This window comes from Balaenoptera acutorostrata, chromosome 7, assembly GCF_949987535.1.
Source record: "Balaenoptera acutorostrata chromosome 7, mBalAcu1.1, whole genome shotgun sequence".
Classification (NCBI taxonomy): domain Eukaryota; kingdom Metazoa; phylum Chordata; class Mammalia; order Artiodactyla; family Balaenopteridae; genus Balaenoptera; species Balaenoptera acutorostrata.
In genome coordinates this window covers 37,737,542-37,754,543 of record NC_080070.1, presented here as the reverse complement: position 1 = coordinate 37,754,543, position 17,002 = coordinate 37,737,542, and the positions used below count along the sequence as shown (strand labels likewise).

At 34.2% G+C, this 17,002-nt stretch overlaps 1 protein-coding gene and 1 pseudogene across 1 annotated transcript in view; one reads left to right on the top strand and one right to left on the bottom strand.

Annotated features, from left to right (window-relative positions):
* BMT2 (base methyltransferase of 25S rRNA 2 homolog) overlaps positions 1-17,002 on the bottom strand; it is an 81,685-nt gene that overhangs the window by 3,323 nt on the left and 61,360 nt on the right. Inside the window, exon 4 of the mRNA XM_007195103.3 lies at positions 15,305-15,419. Within this exon, the coding sequence (XP_007195165.1) occupies positions 15,305-15,419 (115 nt within the window). The remainder of the gene's footprint in view (positions 1-15,304; positions 15,420-17,002) is intronic.
* On the top strand, positions 773-1,733 carry LOC102997761 (protein-L-histidine N-pros-methyltransferase-like; annotated as a pseudogene).

The window sequence follows — 17,002 nt, the reverse complement described above, 5'->3', positions numbered from 1 at the left end:
TTATGTACCTTTCCCTTATAAATATTCCACTTGCACACACTTATTCAACCAAAACTTTTACTCAGAAAAATCTCAGAGTAATTAAGCCCAAAGAATTTCTAGTCATCATTTAAAAAAAAATATTTCTGAGTAACAATTAATTAAAAATTAGAAATAATGTTTAAGTATATATTTTTAAAAAATAATAAGAGTTTATTTGAAATTTAATTTGGATAAGAGCTTACAGGGATGATTTATTTCTAAACTTAGTCATATTTATATTCACTTAAACATTTATAGTTACCAAAAAACAGGTTAATATAAAAATAACTTTAAACAAGAAATACCATGAAATAAAGATGAATCAAAGAAGTCAAAGAGGATAATGAAAGCAGTTATAAATGTGTAAAAGCAAAATACCTTAAACTTTTTTAAGGTCATGAAAAACATCTTTTCAACCATTAACTTTAACCATCTCAGAAGTAATTTTAATAATATATTGATTCTATTAAAAAGCTAATCTCCGGCTTGAAACAAACTATGTATTAAATTTAATTAACTGAGTCAAATGACCATGAGATACACTACAAGTAAAAAAATAAACAGCACTGTATCATTTGCTGAATATTAAAACTCTATGGAGACCCTCCGCCTCTGCCCTGAAGGAGCTGGATGGGCGAGTTCGGCGCGATGGCTCGATCCTGGGCGGCAGCGGCGGCGGCGGCTGGAGGCGGCAGCGCGTCCTCCTTGCCCCGGCACCGGCGGTGATCGGAGCGAGTGGCCGCGGCCCCCGATGCAACTGCTCGCGGGCTGGCTGTGTCTGAGCCTGGCGTCCGTGTGGCTGGCGCGGAGAATGTGGACCCTGCGGAGCCCGCTCACCCGCTCCCTGTACATGAACATGACGAGCGGACTAGGGTGGGCTGGCGGCGGCCGCAGGCGGCAGGAAGAACCACCAGTGGTTTGTGTGCAACAGAGAGAAACTATGCGAATCACTCCAAGCTGTCTTTGTATCCAATTATATCACTCTTTTGTGTCATCTGTTTTTAGCCAGTTTATGTCTAGAACATCTATCAGTGGGTTGCTAGGAAGAGGCTCAATGTTTGTGTTTTCACCAGATCAGTTTCAGAGACTGCTTAAAATTAATCCAGACTGGAAAACCCACAGACTTCTTGATTTAGGTGCTGGAGATGGAGAAGTCACAAAAATCATGAGTCCTCATTTTGAAGAAATTTATGCCACTGAGCTGTCTGAAACTATGATATGGCAGCTTCAGAAGAAGAAATACAGAGTGCTTGGTAAAAATGAATGGCAGAATACAGGGTTCCAGTACAGTTATCATCAGCTGCTTGAATTTGCTGGACCGCTGTGATCAGCCCCTGACTTTGTTAAAAGATATCAGAAGTGTCTTGGAGCCAACTAGAGGCAGGGTCATCCTTGCTCTGGTCTTACCTTTTCATCCCTAGGTGGAAAACATAGATGGCAAGTGGGATAAACCATCAGAAATTTTGGAAATCAAGGGATAGAACTGGGAAGAACAAGTGAATAGTCTCTGCCTGAAGTTTTCAGAAAAGCTGGTTTTGTTATCGAAGCTTTCACCAGACTGCCATACCTATGTGAAGGTGACATGTATAGACTACTACATTCTGGATGATGCTTTGTTCTCAAACCAGTATAAACACGTGGAGGTTGAAGTCTTCAGAGTCCACCCCAAGAATGTATGCTCCGGAAGAGGGTCTGTGTTCTCAATTTTGTGAAGGGAGGACCTTTGGGGACTCCCATTCTAAATATCATGCAGGAATTTTAAAAGCCAAAATACTAATTATTTCTTTGTAGTGTGTAAAAAATGTTTTTGAAAAACAAAACCCCAACTCTTTGAGGATTTTTATTAACTCTTTACTCAGTAATGCAGGTCACACTCCGATTATGGGAGATATATATTTTTTGAATTTTATTTTATTTATTTTTTTATACAGTAGGTTCTCATTAGTCATCCATTTTATACACATCAGTGTATACCTGTCAATCCCAATCGCCCAATTCATCACAGCACTCCCCCACCACCCCCGCTTTCCCCTCTTGGTGTCCATATGTTTGTTCTCTACATCTGTGTCTATTTCTGCCCTGCAAACTGGTTCATCTGGGAGATATTTTTTTAATACTTAATTGCAGTAGGGACTCATTCTCAGGCAAAGCAACAGTCGTGACTTCACATGGAACCAATAAATATGGATTGTCTTTAATAAAATGAAGACTGGCAATAAAGCTGTCCATCCAGTTGCAAATACTGGTTATAGGATATAGCCACTGATACTCTTTTATGTTTAGAAATTCTATCATTATTCAAAAAATGTTTGTAATCATGCTAATAAACTTTTTTGGAGATGGAAAAAAAAACCTCTGTGGAAATAATCCAGAATAAGAAAGCAGTTTTAAAATTAGATAAAAATTAGTTACCCTTATATATAACAATAGTTAATTAATTATCAAAGATATGAGCTAATACCTCAGTCCCTCAATTCTGTTAGTGTGTAGACAAGCTGGTCACATAAGCATCTGGACTATCTATTAGGAAATGCGACACATAAAGTTCTACTACGTGGAACTATGTGGAAAAAAGATTGTTTTTCTTCATCCTTTTGCTCCTTTTGGGGCAGGGGCATAGCTTTACTGAAGTATAACTGATGTACAACCTGCAGTATAACTGACACACAAACATTTAAAGTGTACACTTCGGTAAGTTTTAACATTTATACATTCATGAAACCACTACTACAATCAAATTGATGAATAGATCCAACACCTGCCAAAGTTTTCCTGTGCCCCTTATATAATCCCTTCCTTGTACCCTCCCTGCTCTTCCCCTGCCACTAGGCAATCATTGATGTGATTTCTATCTCTATAGATCAGTGGGTATTTTCTAGAATTTTACATAAGTGGAATAATACAGAATAATGTACTCTTATTTTGCCTGGCTTCTTTCATACAGCACAATTATTTTCAGATTAATCCATTTTTTTTGCATGTATTGATAGTTTATTCCTTTTTAATTGCTGAGGTAGGCTACTATATTAAGATATACCATGCTTTGTTTATCCATATACCTTTCATAGATAACTTGGTTGTTTCTAGTTTTTGGCTATTACAACTAGAGCTGCTATGAACATTCCTGTTTGTCTTTGAATGGACATGTTTCATTTGTCTTGGGCAAATACCGAGGAAAGGGGTGGCTGGATCATACAGTACATGCGTGTTTAACTTTTAAAGAAACTTCAAAACTATTTTCAAAAGCACTTATACTGAGTTTTACATTTCTACCAGGAGTTTATTGGCGTTCCAGTTCCTCCAAATCCTCATCAACACTTGGAATGGCCAGCCTTTTAAATTTTAATCATAGTCACAGGTGTGTAGTAGTATACTGAAGTTTTAATTTGGATTTTCCTAATGAGTAGTGATGTTTACCTGGGTATCTTCTTTGGTGAAGTGTTTGTTCAATTTTTTTGCATAGTGAAAAATGATTGGGTTGTTTTAAATTTTAAAAACCTATTTTCTTATTGAATTTTGAGAGTTCTTTATTCTTCATCCAAGTCCATAATCTGATATATAACTTGAAAATACTTCTCTCAGATTATGGCTTGTCTTTTCATTCTTTTAACAATGTCTTCTTTTTTTATTGAAATATGGTTAATTTATAATATTAGTTTCAGGTGTATAGCACAGTGATTCAGTATTTTTAGAGATTATACTCCATTAAAAGTTATTACGAAATAATGGCTATATTCCAGAGTGCTGTACAATATATCCTTGTTGCTTATCAATTTTATACACAGTAGTTTGTATCTATTAATCACATACTCCTATCTTGCCCTTCTTCCCTTCCCTCTTCCCCACTGGTAACACTAGTTTGTTTTCTATATCTGTGAGTCTGTTTCTGGTTTACTATATACATTCACTGTTTTATCTTTTAGATTCCACATATAAGTGATATCATATAGTATTTGTCTTTGTCTGACTTATTTTACTAAGCATAATATTCTCTAGTTCCAACCATGTTTTTGCAAATGGCAGAAATTTCATTCTTTTTTATGGCAGAGTAAGGTTCCATTGTGTGTGTATGTATGTGTATATACCTGTGTGTATGTGTATATATGTGTATGTATTTTCTTTATCCATCCGTTGATGGACACTTAGGTTGCTTTCTTATCTCGGCTATTGTAAATAACGCTGCTATGAAAACAAGGGAGCATGTATCTTTCTGAACTACTGTTTTCATTTTCTTCTAATATATACCCAGGAGTAAAATTGCTGGATCATATGGTTGTCAATTTTTAGTTTATTGAAGAACCTCTATATTATTTTCCTTAGTAGGTGCACCAATTTACATTCTCACCAACAGTGTACAAGGGTTCCCTTTTCTCCACATCCTCTCCAACATTTGTTATTTGCAGACTTTGAGGACAGCCATTCTGAGGTATAAGGTGATATCTCATTGTTGTTTTGATTTGCATTTCTCTAACAATTAGCAGTGTTGAGCATCCTTTCATGTTCCTATTAGCCATCTGTATGTCTTCTTTGGAAAAATGTCTATTCATGTGTTCAGCCCATTTTTCGACTGGGCTGTTGGTTCTGTTGATATTGAATTGTATGAGTTGTTTATATATTTTGACATTAACCCCTTGTCAGTCATATCATTTGCAAATATTTCCTCCCATTCTGTGGGTTGTCTTTTTGTATTGTCGATGGTTTCCTTAGCTGTGCAAAAGATTTTAAGTTTAATTAGGTCCCATTTGTTTATTATTGCTTTTATTTCTTTTGCCCTAGGAGACAGATCTGAAAAAATATTGTTACAATTTATGTCAAAGAGTGTTCTGCCTATGTTCTCTTCCAGGAGTTTTATGGTATCATGTCTTATGTTTAAGTCTTTAAGCCATTTTGAGTTTATTTTTGTGCATGGTGTGAGGGTGTGTTCTAACTTCATTGGCTTACATTCAGCTGTCCAACTTTCCCAGCACCACTTGCTGAAGAGACTGTCTTTTCCCCATTTTATATTCTTGCCTCCTTTGTCATAGATTAATTGACCATAGGTGTGTGGATTTATTTCTGGGCTATTTTGTTCCATTGATCTATGTGTCTGTTTTTGTGCCAGTACCATGCTGTTTTGAATACTGTAGCTTTGTAGTATAAAGCCAGGGAGCGTGATATCTCCAGTTTTGTTTTTGTTTTTGTTTTTTCAAGATTGCTTTGGCAACTTGGGGTCTTTTGTGATTCTATATGAATTTTAGGATTGTTTTAGTTCTATGAAAAATGTCATGGGTATTTTGATATGGATTGCATTAAATCTGTAGTTTGCTTTGGGTAGTATGGCCCTTTTAACAACCTTAATTATTCCAATACAAGAGCACAGGATATACTTCCATGTTTATGCATCATCTTCAATTTCCTTCATCAGTTTTTTATAGTTTTCGAAGTATAGGTCTTTCACCTCCTTGGTTGAGTATATTCCTAGGTATTTTATTCCTTTTGATGTGGTTTTAAATGAGACTTCTTTTTTGTTACTTTCACTTTCCAACAGTTCATTACTAGTGTATGGAAAAGCATAAGATTTCTGTATATTAAACTTATATCCTGCAACTTTTCTAAATTCATTTATTAGTTCTAATAGTTTTTTGGTGGAGACTTCAGAGTTTTCTATATAAACTATCATGTCATCTGCAAGTAATGACAATTTTACTTCTTCCCTTTCAACCTGGATGCATTTTATTTCCTTTTCTTGCCTGATTGCTGTGGCTAGGACTTCCAATACTATGATAAATAGAAGTGTGAGAGTGGGCGTCCTTGTCTAGTTACTGAATTTAGAGGAAAGGCTTTTAGCTATTCACAGTTGAGTATGAAGTTAGCTGTGGGTTTGTCATAAATGGTCTTTATTACGTTGAGAAATGTTCCCTCTATACCAACTATGATGACAGTTTTTATCACGAATGGATGTTAAATTTTGTTAGATGCTTTTTGTGTCTACTAAGATGATCATGTGACTTTTATCCTTTTGTTAATGTGGTGTATCACATTAATTTGCAAATACTGAAACATCTTTGCATCCCTGGACTATATCCCACTTGATGATAGTGTATGATCTTTTTAATGTATTGCTGGATTTGGTTAGTTAATATTTTGTTGAGGATTTTTGCATCTATTTTCATCAAAGATATTGGCCTGCAATTTTCTTTTTTGTAGTGTCTTTGCTGTTTTGGGTATCAAGGTAATGGTGGCCTTGTAGAATGAATTTCAGAGTGTTCTGTCCTTTTCAATATTATGGACTAGTTTGAAGAGGAAAGGTATTAGCTCTTCTTTGTATGTTTGGCAGAATTCCTCTGTGAAGCTATCCAGTCCTGGACTTTTGTTTGCTGGGCGTTCTTTTAAATTACAAATTCAGTTAAACTACCAGTGATCAGTCTGTTCAAATTGTGTTTATTCTTGATTCAGTCTTGGCAGGTTGTAGGTTTCTAGAAATTTATCCATTTCTTCTAGATTGTCCAATTTGTTGGCATATAACTGTTCATAGTATTCTTTTATTTTTATTTTTTTTGGTATCTCTGTGGTATCAGTTGCTATTTCTCCTCTTTCATTTCTTATTTTGTTAATTTGGGTTCTCTTTTTTCCTTGGGTGACCCTGGCTAAAAATTTATCAATTTTGTTTGTCTTCTCAAAAACCAGCTCTTGGTTTCACTTATCTTTTCCATTATTTTTTTGGGTCTCTATTTCATTTTTTTCCTCTCTGATCTTTATTATTTCCTTCCTCCTGCTGACTTTGGGCTTTGTTCTTCCTTTTCTAATTCCTTTAGGTGGTCCACGATTAGGTTGTTTGAGATTTTTTTTCTTGAGGAAGGCCTGTATTGTGATAAACTTCCCTCTTAGAATTGTTTTTGCATCCAATAGATTTTGGAAAGTTGTGTTTCCATTTCCATTTGTCTTGAGGTATTTTCTGATTTCCTCTTAGATTTCTTAATTGAACTGTTGGTTTTTTTAGTAGCATGTTGTTTTAGCCTCCCCATTTGTTCTTTTCCCATTTTTCTTCCTGTAACTGATTTCTAGTGTCATACTGTTGTGGCTGGAAAAAATGCTTGATATAATTTCTATTCTCTTAAATTTGCTGAGACTCGTTTTGTGGCCTTGCATGTGATCAATCCTAGAGAACATTACACATGCACTTGAAAAGAATGTATATTTTGCTGTTTCGTGATGGAATGTCCTGTAGATATCTATTAAGTCCAACTGGTCCATTCTGTCATTTAAGACCACTGTTGCCTTATTGATTTCCTATCTGGGTGATCTGTCCATTGATGCCAGTAAGGTGTTAAAGTCCCCTACTATTATTGTATTCTTGTCAATTTCTCCCTTTATGTCTGTTAGTTATTTGCTTTATATATTTAGGTGCTCTTGTGTTGGATGTATATATGTTAATGAGTGTAAAACTTCTTGTAGTGATCCCTTTATCATTATATAATGCCTTTCTTTGTCTTTTGTTATACACTCCGTTAAATTCTATTTTGTCTAATATGAGTATTGCTACCCCCACTTTCTTGTCATTGTATGAAATATCTTTTCCATCCCCTCACTTTCATTCTGTGTGTATCTTTAGCTCTGAAGTGAGTCTCTTATAGGTAGCATATAAATGGGTCTTGTTTTTTAGGCCAATCAACCACTCTATGTCTTTTGATAGGAACATTTAGCCTATTGGCATTAAACTGATTATTGATAGGTATGTACTTATTGCCATTTTATTACTTGTTTTCTGGCTGTTTTTGTAGTTCTGTTCTTTTCTTCTTTTGTTTCTTCCCTTGTGGTTTGATGAACTTTCTTTAGTAGTAAGCTGTGTTCCTTTCTTTTTAATTTTTGTATATCTATTGTAAGTTTTTTTATTTGTGGTACCACAGTGTTCATATGTATTGACCTATAATATATCTACTTATTTTAAACTTACAGTCATTTAAGTTCAAACACATTCTAAAAGATCTACATTTTTAATTCCCCTCCCATTTGTGTTTTGGCGTCATATTTTACATTTTCATGATTCTCCCTTAACTGTTTATTGCAGTTACAGTTGCTTTCACAATTGATTCTCTGTCTTTACTATATATTTGCCTTTCCTAGTGGGATTTTCCCTTTCCTGTAGATCCTTACTTCTTTCCACTTAGAGAAGACGCTTTAACATTTCTTTTAGGGTAGGCTTAGTACTGATAAACTATTTTTTGCTTGTCTGGGAAGTTCTTTATCTCGCTTTCTATTCTTTTTCTTTTCTTTTTTAAATTTTTTTATACAGCAGGCTCTTATCGCTTTCTATTCTAAATAATCGTTTTGCTGGGTATCCTAGTTTGCAGGTTTCCCCTTTCAGCATTTTGAATATATCATGCCACTCCCTTCTGGCCTGCAAAATTTCTGCAGAGAAATCAGCTGATAGCCTTACAGGAATTCCCTTGTATATGACTCTTTGTTTTTCTCTTGCTGTCTTTAAATTCTCTCTTTAAATTTGCCATTTCTATTATGATATGTCTTGATATGGGTCTGTTTGGGTTCATCTTTTGGGGACCCTCTGTGCTTCCTGTACCTGGATATGAGTATTTTCTCTTTCAGGTTTGGGAAGTTTCCAGCCATAATTTTCTCAAATACATTTTTGATCCTCTTCTCTCTTCTCCCTCTGGGACGCCTATAAGGGGCTTAGCCCTATTTGTGGACTCTCTGTTATATTTCATTAATAATTCTGACACTAATACCACACTGTTTTCATTACTGTAACTTTAAAATAAATTTTGAAACTCTCCAACACTGTCCTTTTAAAAAGTTGCTATTCTAGGACCTTTGGATTTCCACGCAAATTTTAGAATACATTTTTCAATTTCTACAAAAACACCTGCTAGAATTTTGATCAGGATTGCACTGAATCTATAGATCAATTTTGGGAAAATGGATGTGTTAAAGATATTGAGTTTTTCCACCAATAAACACAGTATATATCTCTACTCATTTAGGTCTTCTTTACTTTCTCTTGATAATTTATAGTTTTCAATATACAGTTTTGCTATATATTTGTCAGCTTTATATTTCATATAAGTATATGTTCATATATTAAATACTTCATATTTCTGATGCTATTATAAATGGTACTATTTTTAACTTCTAATTGATTGTGGCTAGTATATATGAATTGATTTTTATATGTTAATCTTACATCTTGCAACCTTGTTAAACTCACTTACTGGTTCTAGTAGCTTCTCTGTAGATTCCACAGAATAATGTAATAGATGATCAATGTCATCTGTGAACAAAGACAGTTTTACATCTTATTTTCCAATGTGGATGCCTATCATTGCTTTTTCTTGCTTTCCTGCACTGGTTAAAACCTCTAGAGAATGCTGAATAGAGGTGGTGAGAGTAAATAACCTTATCTTGTTCTTTTTTCAGTTTTTATTGGAAAAACATTTTTCTTTCACTATTAAGTATGATGTTAGCTGTAGGTTTCTTTTTTAGTGTATTACGGTGATGAAAAGAATAAGTGGGGTTTTTTTTTTATGGTATATGTAATTTTATTTTTAACCATTTTTAAACTGAAGTATAGTTAATTTACAATGTTGTGTTAGTTTCAGGTTTACAGCAAAGTGATTCATTTATATATATATTCTTCTTCAGATTCTTTTCCATTATAGATTATTGTAAGATACTGAGTAGAGTTCCTTGTGCTATACAGTAGGTCTTTGTTGTTTATCTATTTTCTATATAGTAATGTGTATATGTTAATCCCAAACTCCTAACTTATCTCCCCCCCAGACCCGTCCCCCACTATCCCCTTTGGTAACCATAAGTTTGTATTCTATGTCTGTGAATCTGTTTCTGTTGTGTAAATAAGTTCACTTGTATCATTATTTTTTAAGATTCTACATATAAGTGATATCATATGCTATTTATCTTTCTCTGTCTGACTTCATTTAATATGACAATCTCTAGGTCTATCCATTTTGCCTCAAATGGCATTATTTCATTCTTTGTTCTGGCCGAGTAATATTCCATTGTGTATATATACCACATCTTTTTTATCCATTCATCTGTTGATGGACACTTAGGTTGCTTCCATGTCTTGGCTATTGTAAATAGTGCTGCTATGAACACTGGGGTGCATGTATCTTTTCAAATTGGAGTTTTCTCCAGATATATGCCCAGGAGTGGGATTGCAGGATCATATGGTAACTCTATTTTTAGTTTTTTAAGGAACCTCCATACTGTTCTCCATAGTGGCTGCACCAATTTACATTCCCACCAACAGTGTAGGTTGGTTCCTTTTTCTCCGCACCCTCTCCAATATTTATTATTTGTAGACTTTTTAATCATGGCCATTCTGACTGGTGTGAGGTGATGCCTCACTGTAGTTTTGATTTGCATTTCTCTAATAACTAGTGATACTGATCATCTTTTCATGTGCCTGTTGGCCATTCGTATGTCTTCTTTGGAGAAATGTGTATTTAGGTCTCCTGTCCATTTTTTGATTGGGTTGTTTTTTTGATACTAAGCTGTATGAACTGTTTGTATATTTTGGAGATTAATCCCTTATTGGTAGCATTGTCTGCAAATATTTTCTCCCAGTCTGTAGGTTGTCTTTTTGTTTTGTTGATGGTTTCCTTTGCTGTGCAGAAGCTTTTAAGTTTAATTAGGTCCCATTTGTTTATTTTTGTTTTTATTTCCATTACTCTAGGACACAGATCAAAAAAATATATATTGTTGCGATTTATGTCAGAGTGTTCTGCCTGTGTTTTCCTCTAGGAGTTTTATATTATCTGGTCTTATATTTAGGTCTTTAATCCATTTTGAGTAGATTTTTGTATAGGTGTTAGAGATTGAGTATTTTTTTTAACATTAAACCAATCTTACACTCCTAGAATAAATCAAACTTAGCCATGATGTATTATCCCTTTTGAAATACTGTTGGGTTCAATATGTTAGAATTTTGTAGACAACTTTTCTGTCTATGTTCATGATGGACGTGGTCTGTAAGTTTTTGTTGTTGTTGTTCTATAATGTCTCTGGTTTTGGTATTGGGGTAATGGCCTCATAGAATAAGTTGGGAAGTGAAGCCATTTGAGCCTGGAATTTTCTTTGTGGGAAAGTTTTTAACTGCCAATTCAAATTTCTTTACATTTAGGGCTACTGAGGTTATGTATTTCTTCATGAGTGAGCTTTGGCAGTATGTGTCTTCCAAGGAGTTTGACCATTTCACTTAAGTTGTGGAATTTATTGGCATAAAATCTTTTGTAATATTTATTTTCCTTTCTTTTAATATTGGTAAAATATACATGATGTCACACCTTTCTCTTTATTTCCTAATCAGTATGGCTAGTGATTTATAAATTTTATTGATCTTCTCAAAGAGGTAGTGTTTGCTTTCATCAGTTTTTCCCTACTATTTTTCTGAAGGTTTTCTATTTCATTGATTTCTGCTGTAATCTTTATTATTTTCTTTCTTGTATTTTGGATTTAATGTAGCCTTGTTTTTTTTCCTAGTTGGAAAGTTGATGTCATTGCTTTGAGACCTTTCTTATTTTTCTAATGAAGGTGTTTAGTATTGTAAAATTTCCTCTAAGTACTATTGTAGTGATTTTAGTGGCATCCTATGCATATCTTATGTTTTTGATATCTTATGTTTTTATTTATCTTCATTCCAAAATATGGTCTAACTTTCCTTGTGAGTTCTTCTTTGACCAATGTTCTAATTGTTCCATCAATTATTGAGAGAGGGGTAATGAAATCTTCAACTATAATTTTATAAATGTCTATTTGTAATTGCTACTTTATCAGTTTTTGGTTTACGTATTTTGAAGCTCTGTTATTAGATGCGTATATATTGAGGATTGTTTTGTACTCTTGATGAATTGACCTTTTTATCATTATGAAATGGCCATCTTTATTGCTGGTAATATTGCTCTGACATCTACTTTGTGTGACTGTAATAGTGCCACAGTGCCTTTCTTTTACACATCCTATTTGTGTGTTTATAATTGAAGTGCATTTCTTGTAGGCAACATATATTTGAGTCTTGCTTTTTGTAACCAATCTGACAATTTCCACCTTTTAATTGGTGTATTTAGGCCATATCTATTTAATGTGATTATTGGTAAACTTAAGTTTAAATGTATGATCTTGCTATTTATTTTCTATGTTTCCCATCGGTTCATTGTTTCCTTCTCTTTTCTGCCATCTTTTGGATTAAAGAAATTTCTTTATAATTCTATTTTTTCTCCTTTGCTGGCTTATTAGCTGTAACTCTTTATTTTACTGGTTGCTTTAGAATTTATAGTCTACATATTTAATCTATCATAGTCTACCTTCAAATAGTATTTTACCACTTCATATATAGTATAAAAACCTACTACTATACATGTAGTATATTTCCCTTTCTCCCCTCTTGTGCTATTGTTATCATACATTTTATTTTTATATAGATTATAAACTCTACATTACAACTGACTCTTGAACAACACGAGTTTGAACTGCACAGGTCCAATTATACATGGAGTTTTCCAAGAAATACACAATTAGTCCTCTGTATCTGTGGACATGGAACCCAGGGATATGAAGAGCTGACTCTAAGGACCTGAGCACCCACAGACTTTGATATCTGTGGTGGTGGTGGGGTGTCCTGGAACAATTCCCCTGGGTGCTAAGGGTCAGCTCTACTATTAGTTAGCTTTTATCAAGTTCAGAAAAATTCTGACCATTACTTCTTTCATTCCTTTCTGGGGGGACTCCAATTATGCTTATATTTGGCCATTTGAAATTAACTCACTGCTTGCTGATGCTTTTCCATTAAAAAAAAAACTCAGTTTAATTTTGGGTAGCTTCTATTGCCATGTCCTCAGTTTAACTTTTCTTCTTCAATATCTAATGTACCATTAATCCCATCTAGTACATGTTTCATATAATAGATCATAGTATCCATCTCCAGAAGTTAGATTTGGGTATTTTTAATTATCTTCCACGTCTCTACTTTACTTTTTGTTCATACAGAATACAGTCATAATGTCCCTATCTTAATGTCCTTGTTTCCAAATTTTAACATCTGTGTTAGTTCACAGTTGGTCTCTGATGGATGATGGATCTCCTCATTGTGGGTCCTATTTTCTTGCTTCTTTACTTGACTGATTACTTTTTTATTGGATGCTAGGCATGGTGAATTTTACTTTGCTGGGTCCTGGATGACTTGGTATTGCTATAAATAGTCTAACTTGCTCTAGGATATAGTTAAATTATTTGGAGACAGTTTGATCTTTTTGGTTTTTGTTTCAAGATTTGTTAGGTGGGACTAGAGCAGCCTTCAGTCTAAGGCTAATTACTCTCCACTACTGATGCAAGGCTTTTCTGTGTACTCTACCCAAGATACTGTGATTCTTGAGGTTTCCAGTGTGGTTGGTGGGAACGGGTGCTACTTCCAGCCTGTGTGAGTGTGCTGGGCACTATAACCTCTAGATCTTTGAGGTGGTACTTCCTCCAGTCTCATGTAGTTTTCTCACAGACATGTACTGATAAGTACTCAGCTGAGTACTCAGGGAGGATTCTTTGCAGACCCCTGGAGTTTTCTCTCTGTGCAGCTCTCATATCTTTGGTACTTTGTCCATGAGCCCCAGCTGTCTTGGTCTCTCAGGACTCTCACCTCTACCTCTACAACTCAGTATCAGCTGGACTCTGCTTGGGATCCCCTGTTTGTGCCACACATTGGAAACTCTCTGAAGGCTATGTGCTGGTGCAACCATATGGCTCATCTCATTTGTTTTCCATCTCTTGGGGATCACTGTCCTTCATTACCTGATGTCCAGTGTCTTGTATATTATTTTGAATATTTTGTCCACTTTTTAGTTGCTGCAGGCAGGGGGAAAGAGGATCAGTCTGGTCCCTGTCACTCCATCTTGACTGGAAGTATAAGTTTCTTCCCTTTGTTTTAAAATTAGTTATAGGGTTCTGGAACTATCAAAGTCTGATTCTACTACTGAACTCATGTATAGTAGTTCTTTTGCCTTCTCTAATGGCTTTACAGTTGAAAATTTATAGCCCTATCTATAAATAAGCTTAATATTTTAATATTTGAACCTTAGGTTTAGATCAAATGGCCATCATGTCTTACCAGTCCCTGAAGGACATCTCTAATGTGTGTCTTGAGGAAGGAAGGGGAGAGAATCCATGTACAAATCCACCTGCACTTTAAAACTATAGCTTCTAATGGCCCAGGAAGTCTCTGCAGTGGTAAGCTAAGAACAGCTGTTTTACCATAAAGCAAGTATCTGCCTACGTTTAGGAGATAATAGTAATGCTTTTAGCATTTTCTTATTTGTCATTGTTAGTCATATAGATTCAATATAGACAGTCAAGCTCATAAAAATTAAAGAATAAATTCATATGAAAGTTGACTCTTCATGCAGGAACTTTTCAATATAACAGTAAACATTTCTTTAGCACTCACTATATAACAGGTGCTTTGTTAGGTGCTTTAAATACTTTTTCTCAAGTAAACATGACAACAATCTTATAAGGTATGGTCCACTACAAACCCCACTGCACAGACGAGAAAACTGAGGCTCAGAGAGTCAAATTAAGGTTGAAAATAAGATTTCATTCTTTTATTCAAGAAATATTTAATGAGTACTTAATATGCCAGGCACTCTTCTAGGTGCTGGGAATATAGGAGTGGAGGAAAAAAAATCTCTGCGCCTGAGTTTATACTCTACCACAATCTCTTTATAGCAATAAAAATTTGTAAAAAAATTTTTGTGCCTGGTGCCATATCAAAAGTAAAATGGCAAATGTTATAAACTTATGTCATTGAGGGAAAAAAAATCTAATTTTAAAAGCAGAGGAAACATTCTTTGTAAAGTTAAGTAGTTTTATCTACTAAGTACAAATAGCTGGGATTTAATAAAGTTTTGGCTGTCTCCAAAGCCCCTGCTCTTTCCACTATTCCATAATAGCTCTACATCAGAGTACATTTCAGAAAGAGATGCATTAAAAAATAAAATAAGGAATCTTTGCAACTTACTGAAGTTTCTTGATTGAAATGATAGATGATAAACAGGGAACAAAACAAAATGAAGACAAATATGGTATTGGTCAAATTAATATTAGTTAACTAAATGCTCAAATTTTCACAGAATATACATTTAGTTTTGAATAGAAATAGTCTCTTATCAACTTGTACACAAGAAATATATTTGCTATTTCAGGAATGTAAAGACAGTGCTTTCCTTTGTAATATATACATGGAAAATATTCATCTCAAAACAAACAGAACTATGCATACCTCTACAGCAGGTACGATGTCTATGCCAACAGTTAGAAATTCTTCAAACTTCAGAAATGGGTTAAAGCAGCTGCCAACATCAAGTAATCTGATCTTTCCTGAGGTTTGTAGCAACCTAAAAATAGATTATTTTCAGTATGCCTTTTATAAGATGAAATAAAATATAAGAAAAATTCAAAAATTTGAGAATAAAAAAGATCATATAGATTATTGGCTCTCTTTTTGGTCTCATGATCCCTTTACATGTTTAAAAATTACTGAAGCCTAAAAGCTCTTTTGTTTATGTAGGTTCTATCAATAATACCATATTTGAAATTAAAACTGAATGGTTTAAAAACATCAATTCATTTATAAAACAATAACACTATAGTATATGCTAATGTAAATTATACTTTCTAACGAAAATCTAGATTAGAAAGATAGTATGCTAACACACTATTGTAAGGCAATTAAACTTCAATAAAGATGTTTAAAAAAAAAAAAAGAAAGATAGTAAAAGTGAGTTACTGTTTTACATTTTTTCAAGTCTCTCTAATGTCTGGCTTAATAGAAGACAGATGGATTCGCATGTCTGCTTTGCATTCAAGCTGTTGCAACATCACATGCCATGAAGTTTCTAGAAAACTCAACCCTACACTCAAGAGAGGATGAGAGTAGAAAAGGCAAACGATATTTTAGTATTATTATGAAAATAATTTTCCCCCTACAGAGACCCTAGAAGGGTCTCAGATCCCCAGACCATACTTTGAAAATTGTCTTTGTAGATGAAAGAATCCATTCACAGATTAATTCTCAGTAGTCAATATAATGATGTCTTTGGACTTAACTTTAATTTGTCTCAATGATTTAAAAGGACCAAAGAGCAAAGCAATGATAGAATAGTATTTCTTAAGTTATGAAAAATTTTATTTTGTGCAGGAGCGTTCCTTGTGTCCAAAAGTAGTAGGGAAAAAGAAGGTAAACAAAACCGGACATGACCACTAAAGTTAGTCAAATGCAACTATTGATAATATGGATCTATATAGCAGCAAATAAGGATGAAGGAAAACAGTGGATTTTTGTTGGTCTGAAGCCTATAGTCCTAGTGTCCAGACAGTAAAGCAATAATAAAAACCAACTTAAGACATATGCCATTTTATTGATACTAAGACAATTTTGCTGAAAAAAAATTATGAGTAGATACTGCAAACATAAAGGAAAGAAATATAGTGAAATAACTGGGTAAAAACAGACTCTTGGTTCTTTAAAGCCTATAGGGCAGAGAAAATCTGCCCAGCTTCTGTTCCTTATACCTCAGCTGGCATACTGCCATAGTGTCCATTAGAGAGGTGTTAAACTACAGACTGTAGTTAAGCTCCTGGAAAAGGCACTGTAAGTCAAAATAAAATAATATAAAGTTTTTTTTTTTCATAAAAGGAATGCAGTAAATAGGGGTTACATTTTTTACCAAGAGCCTGATGTCCTAACATTTTACAGAAATGACCATAATCACCATTTGATTATAAATAAACTATATACAGGACCTGTTTAATACAGTACATGGCATTTTATAGTACCATAAAAACAATATGAACCAATTAAAAGATTTCTGTCAACAAAATTTTGTTTAAGAACTCATCCAAAGAAGGGGTTATGAGGGTATAAGGAAATAAAAGTAATAGCTAGAAACTCCCTCAGCAACAAGAGCTGATCCTAGGG